At 42.0% G+C, this 19202-nt stretch overlaps 1 protein-coding gene across 1 annotated transcript in view; it reads right to left on the reverse strand.

Moving 5' to 3' along the window:
* The window catches only part of insra (insulin receptor a), a 31306-nt gene extending 20206 nt beyond the window's left edge, over positions 1–11100 (reverse strand). The window contains exons 1-2 of the mRNA XM_068748613.1: positions 10960–11100; positions 2704–3252 (exon numbers count right to left, since the gene is read on the reverse strand). Coding sequence (XP_068604714.1) covers positions 2704–3252; positions 10960–11035 — 625 coding nt within the window. The 5' untranslated portion in view covers positions 11036–11100. The remainder of the gene's footprint in view (positions 1–2703; positions 3253–10959) is intronic.
* Between the last annotated feature and the right edge of the window lie 8102 nt (positions 11101–19202).

Raw genomic sequence — 19202 nt, forward strand, 5'->3', positions numbered from 1 at the left:
ACATGAAAATACATTTAACTTCACAGCAATTTCTTTTTTTATGTAAATAGGAGGCACCAATAAGGCAAATTGCTCGGAGAGGAGTTGACTGAAGGTTGGTTTGGAGACACTCCCATGGCTTTATATATCTGGACCTTGCCTTGTGTCCAGGCGTATATTGTATCTATGTGGCACTGGGTTTAATGTTATGTCAAATCTCCACACAGAGATTGCAGACCTGCCACGTAATAACAGCGGTCTCTACTGAGGAGGTGACGGCAGATATATTTTGCACACCTGGGGGGGGGGGGTCCCGAGGCCAGCCGATAGACACATTCTCTCCAGCGTGTCCTAGGTCTTCCCTGAGGCCTCCTCCGAGTGGGACATGCCCGGAACAGGGGGCATCCGAAATAGATGCCCCAACCACCTCAGCTGACTCCTCTCAATGTGTAAAGTCTTTATCAGGCACTATTCTTTGTTTTCTATCAGTTTCATTTTAGTTTGAAGACTATTTAATTCATGCTTTGCAGTGGAGACTGGGAACAGCATGCGCAAATTTCCAGTTGTAAACGTAAAGATTATATTTAATTCATGTGTGGCCATTTCAAAAATAGAAACAGTTCATTGGTGGGAAGAGGACAATGCTGGCTTCCCAGCTAAAATTAGTTTCCTCATTGTCCTCACAACGCTGGCAGGAATAAAGTGAGTTTTCAGTGACAATAAAAAGGTCAAAGCTCCTTAAAGTTTTGCCACACCAGGGGTCACTTCTATCTCACAATAATAAAAACAACAGTATAACAATATCCATCCATTTCCTCACAGGCTAAATCCGTCCTCTTTCCCCGTCTCACTGACCTCCCACCAATCAGTATGTTGGTCTCATAAGATTGTCCAGCACTACTGAGGAGGAACCCGTGGCCTCGCCATCCATTAATAACAGCAGAGAGGAAGCAGATGAACAAAGGCAGGAAACAATTGGGAAGGCATTTTCTGATAATCTGCACCCGCCATTTTTCGGCGTGGAAAAGGACTGTGGCGTCAGCGCCGACTGTTACGGGACCGGCGACCTTGCTTTTCCCTTTGGCACGGCCCGAGTGAATGACAGATGTGTTCACATCCACGATCACACCACAGTGTCATTCTCCTGTTCCGTAGCAACAAGACTAAACAATAGCCGTGCACCGTCCGCACAAACAGGGGCCATATCCCGTGTGTGATTTAGAACCTATGTCTATGCTGCTGTTACACACACACACACACACACGCGATTGTCGGACATGTGCGACATGAGTCAAGATTATATTTAGAGCGTCCATATAAAGAGGTCCATCACCTCACTTGACCCGACTAAAATGCAATTCATGGCAATAAGCTGACGTGTGACAAGCTGCAATAAAACGACAGCAGGCTTCCTTTGCCCAGGGCCAAGAGAAACTCGCACGCTGCAAGCGTGGACAGTCTCAAAACAATCAGGGGTCGAGGAGTCTAAAAAGCTGCTCTCCAATTTATTGCCGTTAATTAAATATGTAACAGATCTTGTAAAACCAATTGGTGGAGAAAGCCACGGCAGCTGTAGAACCCTCCTCACGCCATCTACAATAGAGGATAGATAATTAAGATCGCCTTTAATTAAAACATGTAAAATACTCCCAGGCCTGCAACAGGCATTGATGCAGATTCCTGGCTGGCCTGTCACCACATTATATCCATGAATGTATTTAAAATAAACAGGAGTAATTTCCTCACGCACAAAGTCGCGAGAGGAAAACCAATTAAGATTATAATAGCAATAAGTAGAACAATAACTGGCCTAACTCTCTTCAAGGAACATGCCTGTAGCCTCCGCATCAAACAAATGTTACAAAAAAAGAAAAAGAAAAAGCGGCAGATAAACACGCTCAAAGGAACCGTTAAGCCAACACAGAGTTGTGTAACGGTGTGAGCCAAGATGTTCAGCAGCACCTGTTTGCTAAATTCCTCTGAGCACTTCAATTTGAACTCTGAGGCAGTGTGTGCTCCTAAATGTTGCAGTAAAAAGCCACAACACAAAGGAAGGGCTGAGGAATGAGCCACGATGTGTAGAACATGGTTTACTTTACTCCAGACAACACAAGTAATGGTAACACGACACTCTTGACAGTAAACAGTCAAAGACTTGTGTTGCGTCACAGAGTGCGGCGCAGCTCAAGCCGTGTTGACACTGAAGTCGGCCTACTTCACTAAACCCGAACAAATGACAACATTGACGTTTCAGTAATTAAAAAGGGGAACAGCTACGTTTGGGCCAAACAGCATTTAGGCTGTACTTCGTCATTCATTCTGATGGAATGGAAATTATGATGTGTTGTTGGAAAGTATCACAATTACGCAAATCTTGATATGAAAATGAAATGTTGGGGAACGTGTTGGTCACAGTTTACTTTTTTACCTCCAAAACAAGTGTTGTGATTGGAAGGCGTCACTGGAACGAGTAGCATCTGTGTTCAGGGACAAGTTGGTTGATGCAATGACCCAAATAGCTTCAGATCAGATCTCATTTTATGACAAATTAATGTTGAAAATTCAAAAAGGTTCAGTATTAATGTGCTGTTAGAGTTGATCAAATTAATTTGAGCTACTTTAGCGCTATCCTCTTCCAAAAAACAACAACATCCTGCCATAGTTCGACCCTTAGCATCCACTTTTACTTTAATGAGACGGGTAACAAGTTATAACACTACTTACTTCTTTGACAGTACTTCTGAGTCCAACAGCGCCCACTGAAGTGGCCGTTGATGGTGGTCGTCTGGCAGGTGGTCTTTCCGACGGCCGCCCCAGGGCACACGTCTCCACATTCCCTGTCATTCTTATTGGCCATGATGTAGTTGTCTTCCACCGTGTCCAGGACTTTGGACCAGTCCAGAGTGGAAAGATAGCAGAGATCGGGGTTCTTCTCGATTCTCACAGCTCCTCGGGTGATGTTCATTAAGCTATGGAGACCGACCTCCCGGAGGTGCAGCATCTCAAACATTACCAGAGCATAGTTAAAAAACAGGTTGCTCCCTCTGATCACAGTCAGGTTGGGGAAGAGGTCGCTGAGGCTCTCGAGGCCGTAAACTCTGAAGAGCATCAGGTAGTCGGTGACCACAATCAGTTTGGGAAAACTGAGATCTCGGAAGTCTTCAGCCTTGGTCTTGAACATGAGTAAGATCTTCAGGTGGCCTTCGATTACAGTGCAGTTCTCAAGCATCTGCAGGTTGGTCACATTGTTCCGGATGTCCTTGCTCGGACAAACTGTGGAGACACAAAGGGAAAGACACGGGTTCTTTACAAAGACGATCCCTTCATTTAAGACACAAAATCAATCGCATGTTCAAAACAAACCTATACAGTAGATTTGGAATGGGTAACAGGACAACGCTGCCGCACGAGTGAGATTTGTTTTGAGTCTTGGATGGATTACAATTGCTTAATATGACTGACGAGTTGGGCAAGACGCCTGCTCTATAAACTGGAAAAACAGGGTCGAAGTAGGGGAAGAAAAAAAAAAGACTTTCCTGGTAAGTAGAGGAGATATTTTACTAACAAATATGCAGTTATGTCTGTGGCTTTGATGAAAACCAGACCAACTTCACTGACATCTGACCTCATATCTGGCCAAAAGCCACCGTCTAATATGGAGTGCTGTCACCAGAGCGAGTGCTCATCCTTGGTTACGCCGAGGTGATTTGTGGATTGGCTTCTGTAACTGAAGAGACCATAAAAAAAAAAACACATGAACCAATGCATTAAAAATATTTGTCTGTAAATGGAATTGCAGCACCGACGGCAACGTGTTGAAACCGGTAGAAGATTTGTGGCTTTGTAAGGCTTCACCCAGACCGATGATGCTTCTTTAATGAGGCATTCCTTCACTATGTTTTTACTATCGCAATTATTTGAATTTCCATTAAGTCACAATAAATAATAATAAAAAAAAAGAATATCGCACAGCTGCAAGCAAATATTTACATTACCAGATTAAAAGTGCATTGACGGGGGATCAGTCAAGCTGTCTATGCAGGCCGTGTGTGATACAAGTTCCATGAAGAATTCTGCAGGTGCACCGCAGGACATTCCAGGTCCAATTGTACAGTAAACAAGTCATGGGTGCAGCTGGAGGCGTGTAGCCCTGTGGGGGGGGGCTGTATTTGTTTACCGCTGAGCTGGGCACATAAACTGGTCTTCCATGTGGGGAAGCCGTGTAACCGCTAGGCGTTCACCTCTTTATTGCAGCAACTCATTTTACACCTTCTGTTGCATAAGAGCACAAGACAACGGCACATGCACGCACACATGCGCGCGCACACACACACACACACGCGCACACACACACACAGTGTCCAATTACCGAGTGTCCAGACAACAATCTTTTCACTCCGTGACCTTAACCAGCATCCACTCTGCGATTATCTAAAGTTCAGCCTGCAACTTTGAGGCTTGTTTAAAGCGCACATAAAATGTCCTAACATGGGTTTAAATGGAAAGCTATTAATAGCAACTTGGCATGTTGAAAAGAACATTTTTCCTTCTAAAAATCATGTCGATGTGCAGTTCTTTTTCGCCGTCTCGGGAGTAAAGTCAAATCCTGAGCTGGAGTTGCCTGCCATAACCCTGTACCCTTATCGCATCACCCTCCAAATTATCTATTTTCATGACGCATAATATGCAGTTTAATGGTAAACACATAAAGGAACACATTAACAAATTCAGACACTGGCCACTTCTCACCCAAGACCACACGCACACGGTTTAATAAACACAGTGCCGTGCTGGTGCATGGTGCGTCATATAAGTGGACACTGGTTCTGCAGCTTCATTCAAGTCAGCCATTAGAAAACCGAGTGACCTGTGAGGAAGGCAAATCCTCACGGGACAGCAAGTCCGTCTACACTTTCAGCCAAGACAATATTTTTAGCACTGCATTCCCAATGGAGAATCCAATACACTCCTGCGGTAGCAATAGTGGCTCACACTCTGGAAACTGGAACGTGGAAGCGCCGTTGTGTTTAAGAGAGCAATTTGAAAGCGGCAGCAGGGAAAGAAGCAGCCAAGCTCACTTCTTCATGTGTAAACACTCGATTTACAAAACACACAGTTCAACAGGGGTGAACTTTTTCGGTACACCGACTCTGATCACATGTCATGACGCAAATGAAACAAACCGGGTGTATCCCAAAATGTAAATGCACCATGTATCATATGCAAACATCATTAAGGAAACTGTCACGACTGGACGAGCCTCAGAGCGTAATACGTCACACAATCTGTCGCAGACCGGACTGAAAGTCATTTTGCTCTGAATCATTGATCGGAGACGCAGGTTTTCAGCTGTCAAAGTCGTTGCAGTCTCTCACCGCCTGCACCTCAGAGACTGACAAACTTTTACCATCACCTAAAAAGGAGTTGTGTAACGGTTTTCAGCAGCACTGTGAGCAAGGATAATTAGTCATTAGCAACCATTACATTGATTAAAACTTCAACATACAAACAAAACAACGCCAAGATTATCAATATAGCACCTGAGGCATAGAGTGGATGTAAAACAAACACCAATTAAAATCAACTGTAGTCACGAAACGATTCTTTAACCTCAGAGAAAGAGACAAGCCCTGAAAGCTTCCAGCTGCAGTCATGTGTAAAGCTACCTTGTCAACAGATCCATCTCCAGCCACGCAACACAACCATGGAAACTCTGTGATATCTACTAAAGATAAAAACTCAGGAACCTTTAGCCTGAACCCTTTTGTCAAAAGTCATTCAAAGAGAATTAAATTACATTTTTGAACAAAATAACAGAAGAACATTTACCGTTTCAGGGTTGCGAAACAACAGCAGGGTTTTGAGATGTGACTTAATGTGTTTACTTCCTCCGTACGTTCACTTAAAACTCAAAACAGTTCATCTGATCTACTTCAAACTCAAAATAGAAATTGCCCAAGGTGCCAAATTTCATAAATTTGATTTGCAACATCCTCTTTTTTTTTTCTGATATAACCAGGACACCAGATTTCATGCATTTCTGCATACATTATTTACACTGCACTTCATATGATAAAATTTAAATTAGTTTAGAGTTCATTTCTCCGGTCAGCAGAACCTGTTCAGGTACAGCATTAAATTAACCAATATGAGCAGATAAATACATAAAATAGAATGAATTTTTTTTTTTTTTTTTCACACGTCGTCTGTGGTACGAAGTATTCCTTAACTCACTCACTGCCAGCGGTTTTTGCTCATTTAGCCCTATATTTCAAGACTTACAGAATATTACGTACTATGGCTATGCAGACACCGAATGTACAAAGTGAAAGATTAAAGTATCTTCTTTCATCAGGAATAAACAGTGTTCTGGAGTTATTGGCCGTTGAAGAGAGGCAGAATTCAATTTCAAACCTAGCCGACATCTTGGGTGGCGGGTTTATTTTTTGTGACAAGATGACATTTTGGGCTCAAGAAAGTTGTGATGAGTAATCGCTATATTATTATGTGATTATTTGGAAAACCTATCAGCAGATGCCGATGATGCAATGATACAGCGTTGCGACTTATAATTAGTTGCACATTATGTAAATTATAACAATCTGTCCAGATTCAATGGCCAACATCTGAAGGTCGTCTGGTTCACATTGGGATCAGGCCACACAGCCAAAGTAAGTCAGGCAAACAGGAAATCCACACAGCTGGATCAAATACGAGAAAGAAGACGCCAACAAAAAGAAAAAGTCATTTTGCTGACATCTGACTTGCGTGACGCTGCTCGAACAATTTTTACATCAAGATTCTATAAAATAATGGACACAACATCCAACAAATAGAGCTAAATATTGACATATTTTAAATGTAAACACAAAGCTTGTACATATCCATACTAAAAGAAAGTTAGCTGCGCTTCGGGGGAACAATCCCACAATCCTTTCACTGCTGCTGCAAGCATTAACAGGCACCAACACTTCAGACTTGTGAAAGAGGCGGCTACTGGTGCCGTATATTTAACGGTGAGCCTCAGAGCGCATGCACAAACGACGATTACAACACTTCCCTGTTCAAGGTTTCGTTGCTCTGTTGTTTTCCAACACAGTCTAAAAGCTATAACCACCAAATGCTGATGTCACCGAGGAGTGGATTCACCGTGTCAAAAGAGACATGCGGCGTAATGAACTTAAGAGATTGTAAAATCTAGACATCGGTTAGTGTGGAGGTATGCCTCAAACACACAAACCACTTTCAATAACCTTTACCTTCCTTCTTTCTCCTTAGCATGTGACATTAACACTCTTTTATACAAGCCGCACTCCTGTTGTGAACGTGACAGATAAGGCAAACGACTTCGTCTCTCGAGACTTGTTCAGCCGAAAGCAACGTTTATTAAGTCAACATAGACCAAGTTTGCAAGGAGCTCAGCTGCACCTCCAGATAATTAATACAGGCAACACATCTTTGGTTGCACAGGATTGGATATTTGATATTACAGCCGCTACAAAGTGACACATGAAATGACTTTATTTTGAAACGACTCATGAATCATGGGGATCGCGCAGGTTATCAAATGCAGCAGCTGCTCGCTAAGGGCGACATGGAAAGTGCGTCGCCATAGCTACGTACGTCATTGAAATAAGGTATTTAACACAGTCTAAGTCACAAGTTTCCATCTTGAGGTTGTTTGATGTGCAGTATGCCACATATAAGCCTGGGAAGCGAGCTCATTGCCTTTAAGGGTACCAATGGAGGGCTTCTCCATCTGTTCCCAGGTCTTTGGAAACGTTCCTCCATTGAAGCAATATTGGCAGTACAGCACAAAACACCAAACAAAGTGCAGTTGGGTTCCAGGGACTCGTACAGTTACAAGTGAGAATGCGATCCTGCAGAGAGGTGGCTCTTGGCCAAAGTTCAGGCAAGGAGCAAGTTGCACTTGGGTACACATCTTTTTCACATGACCAAAATTAACTGTGAGGTAATTATTACCACAAGGATATAAAACCGCAATAGGAAATAGATTTCTGTTGTCAACTTAAACTTGCACCACCACAACTTAAAAATGGAGTAATGCAAAGAAGAATGTATTGTTGCACAGGGTCCAGATCTACGACGACAAACGCTTCAATCTGAGACGACTGTGCAGTCAAAGTGAAACATTCCATGTGCTTTGCATGACTCCATTTTTAAGTTATTTTAAACAGCCAGGGTGACAAACGGAAACGCTATTCTATTGTGCACACACAAACGGCGGCAGACTTAAGCACTTGAGACAGCAGTGGCCGTGTGTAAGAAGTGTTTTTGGAGAAGTGGGTGGGTGAGCGTCAGTTTCATTACCTTACAATCGCTCTCCTTGTCAAGAAGCATAAATCCAGGTGGTTCATTACTCCCACTAGTAACAAGTCCACTGAATAGATCAGTGCCTGCTGTTTGACACTCTTGGGAAAAAAAGCAATGCGTTGTCATGGGACAGCGATGCGCTGAAATATGGCAAAACAGCCAGCTGCGAACCAACAGACGAAACAAGCAGGACGATGACCGCAGAATTATTCTCGCATGTATAACAATAATATGTGACTCGGATAGCAACATAAAGTTTCAAAGGCATCAAATACATTTTAACTCTGGAGAACAAGGGGTAAAGTAAAAATAATCTATATATTTTAATGAAAAATTGTAGTGAAGAGATTGACAAGACTCTGCCACATTTTACCCTGAAACACAACGAAGAAAACCTGAAAAATTAAGAAGCAATAAGCTTAGCGACCGAAGAGTAAAAGCTCATTGGCAGTGACTGCAGACATTTCCCAAAGTGTAACTCAGAAATAAGACATAAAAGATTATAAGTTCTGACTGTGACGTGGTAGGTAACCTTTAAGAAGGAATTATACTTCACTTGTAAGCGCAAAAACAAACTCACTTTGATTTGCGCCTTACATTTTCCCCCTCAAACTGGTTAGATGACATTGTATTTTTATTTTTTTTACCCTTTGATAACCCAATGAATGGCAAAAATGTCTGTACTTCCTTTCTCTCAGAGTGTGAAAACAAAACTGCTGCCATACCCTGAAGAAGCACGAGTTACCCGAGGCGACGCGCTTCGGTCATTCAGCAGACACAGTTCTTACGGAGGAGTGAGTGTGCGTTAGGTTATCGGCTTCCATCAAGATTACTGCAACACACCTCGAAGCATTCGTTTCTCAAAGACCAGAGAAGAAAAACAATCGGATCAACCTCCTCACATTTTGAAATCCTTTCACGCCTGATATTATTTAACGGTATTCATTTTAAAATTGTACATAACATGCAACACATTTTTTTTGATCATGTGCCATTTGCTGCATGGTTGGCAAAAAAGTAATCATTTATCAATATCTCTTCTGATACCACAGCAAAACAAACAACAACAACAACAAAACAGCACCAGCAAAGCCACTGAAAAGATGCCAACACATTGTTCACATCTCTGCAGCACCGGTTGAAAATCAGTATCGAGTCAATCGTGAAGCATCAAAAAGGTACCAGAGCGTCGGCGCTTAAAGTCTTAGCACGCCGCACACAAAGATATAAAAAGGAAAATATTCAGAGCGGAAAGTATTACAACCTTTAGTCATGCCAATCATAACACAGAGCATTCACTTATGATGAGAAATACTTTAAGTATACAGATGGCGTGCTGAAGCATTATTTCAATTGAAGTTTTTCCACTTTGAAGACATTTATTTTTGCAATATTTTGGGAGTTCATAGTAATGACGTGGCGACTGAACACAAAGCCAACTATGCAAAACCAGGTTTCAAAATAACAGCTGCATTTATTCGCGTCATTTCAGTGAGTCCTGGAAGTCTGAACGATATATAAAGTGCATAATTTGACTGATTGAATGTAGAGCTTGACCTCACACAACATTCAGTAACCTCCGCTCAGTCACCTGCCTTAAATGACAAAACATTTCCTGCCGTCTGGGACAACATGCGAACAGCGTCACGTTTACCCCGGTCGCTCCGTGTGCTGCTGTGACACTCAAACACGTTTGTACCGTTTCACCAGCAAAAGCACAAGAAGGCCGACGGGTTCGGATGTACTCATAAGTATCAGCAATATTCACTTTAAGCGAAATATTCAGAGTCAGGCAGTGTGAAGCAGCAAATTAGCGAACTCGGTGGTGCTCGAGAAGTGACTGCGCACGCTTCATTCATTCTCATCACCCGGGGTTTCTTCTTTGGTGAACATAAAGGGATTGTCAGTATCTGTTACATTCCTGCACCGACTAAAGCAAGAAGCCATGACTTTCCATTCCACAACAACAAGTCAATAGGTTGCACTCAATTTGACTTACTTGCTTCTGACATTTTGTTTACGGTGCCTGCAGAATCAAATAGCTGATAAGTGTCAACCTTTGTCCCTTCGATCAATACAGCGACTGTCTATAAAAACCACCGTTGCTACCACCACTGCTTTCCCTTCTCCTTTCACTGCCACTAACTAAAGTATCCGGATGCATTATTGCAGAAGTGTCTGAATTAATCTACGAGTAGGATTCGCCACCGCTATGTTTGTGGCGTTCAAATTAAGATGTGTTTATTCAGTCTAAAATGGTAAAGGGACTAAATGAATATAGAGCAAACTGTGTGTCTTTATGTTTAGCCCAATAGCATATTAATTGATTATTTTTGGTATAAAATGTCAATAAAATAGTTTTGCAAAAAATAGAAACAAAAAATAAAACATTTAATTGAACACATTCCCCGATGTTTAAGATAACTTTAATGATAATGATTGAATATTAGAGTGTTAATCCCCTCACCTGCAGCATTTTTAGTTTATTATTTTTTAATCTAATGAAGATATGTTGTCTCTGTTGTTTACACTTTCTGGATACTAATCATGTTACCTACACAACGTATTCCTTACCTGGATACACACGCAGTATAATATTTTATACACACAATAATAATAATAATGTTAATAATTACTGTTACTTACTCTCTCCACTTGCGCGATGACAGCTCATCACGAAGCAGCAAGCGGCCAAAACAAACCCCAAAGTCCGGCGCCACATCGCTGACTCGACGCGGGGACACCGTCCGGCTACTCCGGGTCAAACGCAGATGAGTCCTCGGCGAGGCAGGACAGTTCGAACTGGAGCAGGTCCGTTCAGGAAACTGGTTTTGTGGCGCAGCGTGGGCCGACAGGTAAACAACAATGAGCAGAAGACATCCCGGAAGATGGGCGGAGGAACGAGTTCAGCGTGTTCAGTCAAACAAACACTGCTGCTGCTAACGCTAGCCGCCAGCTAGCACCAGCTAACACCAGCTAACACCAGCTAACACCAGCTAGCACCAGCGCGGAATGCGAAAGATTAGCTAGCTAGCTAGCTGGCTAGTTAGCCGCCTAGCCTGGCTCCAGCACTCGAGTCCAGGCCACAAGTGAAGTTTGCGCTGCTTCTCAACGAGCCTTTCAGTCCATTAAACTCTTCCACAGCATACCCCGCGCAGGTGCACCGCAACATTCACCCCGCTGAGAGACGCGCTGGCGTGCGCGGACGTCCCAATGAGGCGGGCCCTTCATGGGGAGAAGTTTGGAGCCGTGCGCTGCTGACTCGGTGGTTGCGGCTCGGTGACGTACGTGTCTCTTAGAGCAAAAACAAAAACCACTCAAGTCCTCCAGCGAAAGCAAAACATCACAGAGGAACTTCTGAAGCACGTAAAACAATTAGATTGTGATTGATCAGCTCCGAAGCGACGATTCCTCTCGAGTCAGCGCAGCGAGACCTCCAATCCGACGGGATGACAGACGAGGCGAGGCTCCGCTTGTTTTTGCAAATCCAAATTGCGTTCCGACGTTATATGTTCAGCGCCGCTGACTGATAACACGGCCCGACGCGTCCCTCGGTGGGAGAGATGATTCCTCCTCTTTTCTCCTTCCGCACACAGAGGTAGAAGGAAGGCTGAAGGCTCCCCTCTTCCCTCTTCCCAGCCTCTCCGCCAGTAAACAAACGCTGCCAGAGAGCCAGATGGGCTGGAGGGGAAATACGGACTGGATCTTTATTGGATTACACAACGATCTAATCTAATGGAGTAAACAAGCCTCATTCTGGAGCGCGGAATCATAAAGGAAACCATTAGCAGCACGCTGCAGAAGTAATCTGGTACATTACTTTCTTTTTTATACTTGAGTAAAACCACAGAAGTATTAGCCTCTAAATATACTGAACGTGATAAAAGAAAAAGAATCACATATTAACAATTATATATTTGTATTTATAAAATGACTTGTTCTTTGCACGCACACGCACACACACACACACACAGGGATGCTATAGGGCAGATTAAATGCAGATTCTCAGGTGGATCTGTGAGTCTCGTTCAGTTTTTTCCCCTGATGCAGGATGATCTTATCCATTTATGGGTTTTTGTATCAGCCTATAATCTGGTTTTGTGATAAACTGGTTGGAGGCCCTGATGGATTCAGGCCTTTGATCTGTCAGCTGGGGACCCCTCTGTCATTCTTTGCTGTGTGTGTGTGTGTGTGTTGATCCTGCTCCATGTTAGTGCTGCTATCATGGAAGTGTGGATCTTCTATTATTGCTGGGTCCTAGACCGGTGCTGTCCACGTGTCCACTGGGTGGGTGGACACGTGGTAATACTTTCCCGTCCCAAATAGCCATATTTAAAAGGTTCGTATTGTAATGCATAAATTGATTGGTAGAAAATCAATTGATGACTGTTTTTAACAATGCTTTCTTCATGCTTGTTAGACAAACACTTTGAAATAACATCTGGAGAGTGTGATCAGCGGTGCGTTCTTATTTTTTCATAGGTCAAACTATTGATTATTTCATTAATCTGGAAAATATTTGATTTAATGATTTTTTTTTCTAAACTTGCGGTACTAGTACTACCACTACTACAATAAAATTGCAAACAAGTTAATTTTCAAAGCTTTTTGTCAGATAGATATATACAGTATATGAGTTGAGCTTCACCTTCAGTTAATTTTGATTCAAATTACATTCTTGCACATGATTAATATATATATATATATATATATATATAATTTCAATCAACCATTACTATAATTGTCAAACATTGTTGCTTGTTTTGTGGCCTTTCGCAACAGAAAGTGGGGAACCAAAAAGGCACCTGAGAAAATTAAGATCCATAAGATCAAGAACATTTTGAGTGCAACCATTCCCTCCTAGCCAATAAACCTTAACTCACATCTCAGTGGGGAGAGTTTGCTCTGTCGGCAGGCTGGTGCCGATTTTTAAACTGGTTTTTTTTTTTTGAGCTTGTGATTTTGAGTTTTGCATTTATATCTACGGTAAGAGGAAATGTAATAATAAAAATAATGTGTTGAACTTTAACCGATGTTAAAAATTGAAGCTTGAAGCCTTCTGTCACAATCGAGGAGAGAAACTATGACAAAGATCAGCAACTTGTACGGAATTACTTGCATTGGAAAGCCTTACAACCCAACATGGGTCCTGAATTTTGATCTTAGATTGACTGTATGTGGCCCGACGTAGTCCTGCCCTGCATGAAGACGATTATTATGTTGTTTTAGGAAACTGAGAAAAAAAAATCCTCGTGTTAATCAGCCATTGTGTAAACACATAAGTTGTGTTCTCACACTCAGACACAAACTGTATCCCACAACCGATCTTTCAGAAGCCAAAATTACATGATTAATCAGTGGCATCTCCATCAGCACTGTTAATGCACTGCCTGTTTACACCCTCAGTCAAGGCAGAAGCAGCCTGTTTGGTGCTCGATAGTCACGTCCTGTTTGCCTTCTCCGAAATTGAGTTCACTGGAATAAGAAAAAAAACATGCTACATTTCGCCTGAAACGGTGGAAGGAAAAGTGAAGCAACAGGGTCAGGAGTTGATGTTTTTCAACGCCTTTCAACAGCGGTCACTTATTTGGCAATAAGTAAAAGAAGAATGTTACTAACAGCAAAACTGTAATTGGATACTAAGCCGATCGAGCCGTCATGCAATGCAGCAACATGTTGCATTGTATAGGAAGCAGAGCTAAAGCGCATTTCTATACCTTAAACATAATCCCATTAATCTGCGGACTACTACAGGACTGAGGTAATAAGATTAAAGTCTGCTGAGTGACTGCATAAAGCCATGGCCTACTTCATATTCATCCATGAACCGTTTATTTTGTTTATTTCTCAATGAGATTTTTTTCAGATTATTTAGATTTCTTAAAAAAAAAAAAATGAAATTGTGCTTGTATTGGATTTTCTGCAGAAGTTGTTTTGCATATAAGGTGATTATTCTGTAAAAACGTGCAGAACACACTGTCACATAAAATGAATAATTTATTAAAATATTAACATACCATCTTTAAAAAAATGGTGCAGCAAAGTGACATTACAGGGGAATATAACAACTGAATAACATTTCTGAAGAGATGCCAAAATCAGCAATGAAACAAGCCAAATGAACATATTTGATTTGTGCAGTGTGTTGTCAATATGACTGTCCACCTGTTGGATTTGTGAAAGATCACTTTTAATCTTGGGATGTTTATAACAGTCATGTGGAACTGCATTTTAACCCTAACCCCTTTTCATTTAAATGCACTCTTACTGTAGGTCATTTTCAGTGTGCATGTTGTGTGTACTGTAATGTTTAGTTTCAGAGTCTGTACACCACTCTGATGTTTCGACATGGTTAGGGTGACTTCAATTGGAAGAAGATGATCCGCTTATGGGAAAATGCTAAACGGGGAAGAAGAAGAAGGAGCAGGAGGGTGATAATGACTCAGAACTATTGATGTGTTAATAGAGGCGAGGGGGATAAGAACATATGACACACAAACACACGGCTGTCGCTGCAGACTTAACAGAGGTTGTTTTTGAGCTGTGGCTAAGCCTGCAACCTCTCGACCTCTGCTGGGGTCGGGGCAGCCGCGCTGTATTGAGAGTAACGTGGCCCCCCAGTAGTCTGGTTCAGATGAAAGGTGAAGGGTCAACGTGGCTTCGGTTAGGATGAGCAGGAAGAGCACGTGTTAGCCACACAGAAGAAGAGCTTGTTACCGCCGCAGAGGAAGTTCTGTTTATCTGTCTGTCTGTTTTCCTGTTGGCAAGATAAGTCAAAAAGTTAAACCGATCTCGATTAAATTTTCAGGAAATGTTGGGAATGTTACTTATGACCAAATTACGGTGATGATTCTGGATCATTTAGCTCTAAGACGACGCTTGTTAGAAACCTCTTGCGCTAATATTCGATGCACAGTAAGGCCGAAACATAAGTCTACCCCCATTTAAAAAAAATCTCAATATCCAAAATCTGGATGAAATTTGAAATTTGGTGGCGAGATAGATGCCCCCACCCTACTTGACTGTGTCAAATTCCATAAACATTGGTCAATAATCAACCGAAATATTGAGGAACAAATGTTGAAGGGCCATTTAGTGCAATGTTAACACAAATTTCAAACTGCTCTAGAATCCAGAATGTCTTCCGGATAATCTCCAAAATGTATTCATCTGTTCCTGGTAACATTCCAACGTAACTTTGAGTTATGTTAACAGCCAGACCGTTACAAATGCAAAAACATTCCCTCCTTGGCAGAGGTAAAGATCAAGTACTGATATATATATTTTGTTAATTCATGATGCAGTGTAGTCTTTTGGCACACAAGTTTATAATGGCAAAAGTTATGTTTGTTTGGGAAAATATAGGCTGATCTCCGCAGGAAGCTTCTTCCACAATTTTCGAGCGTTTAAAATACAGGTATGTTAATCCTGAGGTTTCAGATTTCACTCAGATGTGGTTGAAAATCCTCTAAAAAGGCTCCAATGGGGCTCACAGGGATTACAAGAGGTTTAATACAGGTCATTGTGCTGGAGAATAGTGAACTGCATGTAATTAAAGTTGAAGATTAACTTCATTTTTCCCCATCTTTGATTTAACTGCTGAAACTGCAAAATGTTTGAGCCTCAAAACATTTTTTTTTTTTTTTTTACCATCACCTTTCCACAATTAAAACCCCTTTGTGATCGTGAAGTTGCACTTTGACAAGCACATCACCATTAGCTTATTCAATCATAGGCACGCAGGCAGCACCTGTTCAAATGTGACAGAAAAACAACAACAGGGTCAGAGTTCAGAGCGATAAGGCTGATTCACCCTTAACCTGAATTTAAGGTGATTTTTATCAGCCTACAGAGGTAGTAGAGAACATATCTGAGAGAAAAATCAAAACAATGGAAGAACATTCTTTTACAAAGTACAGGAATGTTCTTCTTATACTTGTACTTACGGCTCGTACCTGCAGGCACCTCACCCGTCCTTCAGTTGATCATCGACCACATGGAGGAGGAAATCACGTGAGGAAACGCTGATGGCCTGCATACAGTTCATGGGAAAGCAGGCGTTTTTGGCAGAGATTAGTGAGAAACGCAGTTTCACACAGGTCTGTGTGACTGGAAGAACAATGGGGCTCAGACATGATTCATCCCCTGGCTCTACACCTCTATACCCCAGGAAGACACGCTGCCATGCATCCGGGACCGAGTGGGACTCCCACTTCCACTTCCCCTGTCCTGGTGTGTCTCGAGGAGTACGACTCCAAAAAAAGATCCCTTCTGAGGAAGCCTGATATATGTACTTGCCTCTCTGACGTCAAAGGACACTGACAATAATAGTAACGCCACTGTGGACCAAGCATGGCCTCCAGCACAGGAGGCCCGATTTCCAACATGCGAGCACTATTCCGCTCCTCAATGAGGGTCGGGAAGTAAACGTGTTCCGACAGGGACTCTCTCTCTAGTTTTCAGCTACAGGAGCATGAAACATATCAAACGTGTGTCTTCAAGTCTTAATTTGTAGAGGAAAGTAAAGTGAGTAATGTGGCTGTCATCTTCATTATACCATCCACCGGAATGATGACGCAGCACTTTGTGTCGATGAGTTCATTGAAATTATATCCTCCTCTGTGCCCAATGCTGTTAGAGGACGCGTCAGGAAACAATGTGCATAGATTATGGCTAAGCGTCTTAATTATTATCACCTCCATACGAGGTTAAGACCACAGGACAGCTGCTGCTCCAACTTAACGGTTTGCCTGCATCAGCATATTCCAGCAGACAGAGGGAAGACACGGGTAAAGTCTGATCTGACGTGTGCAGCTTCATCTGGCAATTCCTATAAATCATCTCTAACCCTAACCCTAACCCTAACCCTTGAAAAGGCTTTGCTTCTCTTTAGGCAGGTTATTCTCTGAAAAGCAAAAAGCAATGGTGAAAGTGAGATCAGAAACAGCATCGTCTGAGGCGCAAAGCAAGCGGGCAGCGTGTTTACAGAACATCAATATCTGGGATTTATAGGAAACACGTTTTGAAAAGCTCTCTTCCCAAAATGTGTATATATATATATATATATATAAATAATTCTTAATTCATGATTAATATTTGTATCCTGCAATCCATTTCTGCATAACAAAACAAATGGTAAACATATTATGATATATGTTAACCGGAATTTACTGCCTCCGTGTGGCTTTAATAAAGGAAAGGACCCAAAAACGCAAATAAGCTTAAGCCTGAGCATTAAGGACTGCATGAAGGGAGAAGAAGCCATTAGAGCTGCAATCAAACTCTGAATGATGGGATGAACTGAATCAACAACAGTTGTTTAGTACACTAAACAAAACCTCTGGAATTACAAATGTTAATGAGAGCTAATAGGATTTAGCCGCCATCTAAATATAACGCAGAATTATTGGCTGTTTCCTCTCAGACCTCCATCAATTAACTCTAAAGGATGAAAAACCTGGATCACGCCACAAAACCCACGGAAGCATTTCATTGTACAATAAACCTTTAATAAATAGTTTGTCATTAGTTTCCCATATTTACATAATAACCACCATTTTCTTACTCAATTCTTGAATGATTTTAGGCACACAGAGAGAGGGGGGGGGGGGTCGGGCAACAAGCCACATCGCACTGAAAATAGGAGTGGCTAGCAGGCAAGTGTTGAGAAATAGAGAACTGCACCGTCCAACCACATATACCAAGGTGAGTCCGTCCACTTGAGCAATAAATATATACATTTGCAATAGGTTCAGCTTATTTCATGACATTTACAGTCATCTGTTCAATGGCCGCCCTTATGGAATTTAGTAAGATGTGAATTTATGAGTTTTATCAATGTGTTGGTCAAATAGATGGTTAAAAAAAACTATAACCAATGGCATTCTGTCAAGGAACACAGCCACAGAAAAAAAGAAAACTGACAGGATAGGTCAAACTGTCTCATGGTTGACATGTACATCTTGCTGTGGAACATTCAGTGACTGTAGATAAGGTTATAACTGACATTCACCAAAGTAAAACGCTTGTTATTACATAACGACCCAAGACTGAAAATGGACCGATGGGCATACAAAAACTTACCATCACTCCACAATGTTGAAAAGATTCCTAGAAATAACTTGAAGTTTTGAAAAGCTATTAAAAATAGCATTCAAACTTCCAACCGCCAAAGAAATGAAGACAATTGGGGAAAAAAAATAAAGCACACAGTACGAAAACAATGGCACAAAATAGAAGACTCCTTTCTCTCCCACCGTTTGTTACCTTTCCTTATGGGGCTGAAATTTGGCTCCTTAAATGCACTTCAGTCACATAAATTAACTGTTAACATGACGAAGATAAAGTCAGCAACTGGCCCAGCGTGAGAACACAGGGAACAAATCACTGACGTGATGCTGCAGGACCGGACCGGACCGGACCTGCCCGGCGATGCTCGGCCTCAGCAGCTCGACACCTGCAGCTGTTCAACGTGCGCCTCCCTCCGGCGAGAAAAGCAATAGCAGCGTTTACGCCTGATGCGTCGGGCTGATGCTCAGAGTCAAAGCGGTAATAACAGTCGCTGCAGTTCTGATTCCGATTGTAAATTCGTAAATGTGAGGTTTCAAATGTTTGTTTTTTCCTGTTTTAATCCAATTTGTTAATTAAACATCTTGCTTTGATTACACAGAACGTAATACGAGTAGCTGGACAAAAGCAGCAGAACTTGATGGTGCTGTGTTTTTTAGCCCCTCACTTTATCGCAGCTAAAACATCAGTATTAAGAAAAGTGTATATCAGCTTTTCAAAAAGCACTTGGGGAAAATGTCCTTTCCTGAAAGAGGTGGTAATGTTTATATTACCTCCTTGTCTTACAGGTGGAACAGGCTTACAGCTGTTTGTCACTGATC

This window comes from Brachionichthys hirsutus, chromosome 15, assembly GCF_040956055.1.
Source record: "Brachionichthys hirsutus isolate HB-005 chromosome 15, CSIRO-AGI_Bhir_v1, whole genome shotgun sequence".
Lineage (NCBI taxonomy): Eukaryota > Metazoa > Chordata > Actinopteri > Lophiiformes > Brachionichthyidae > Brachionichthys > Brachionichthys hirsutus.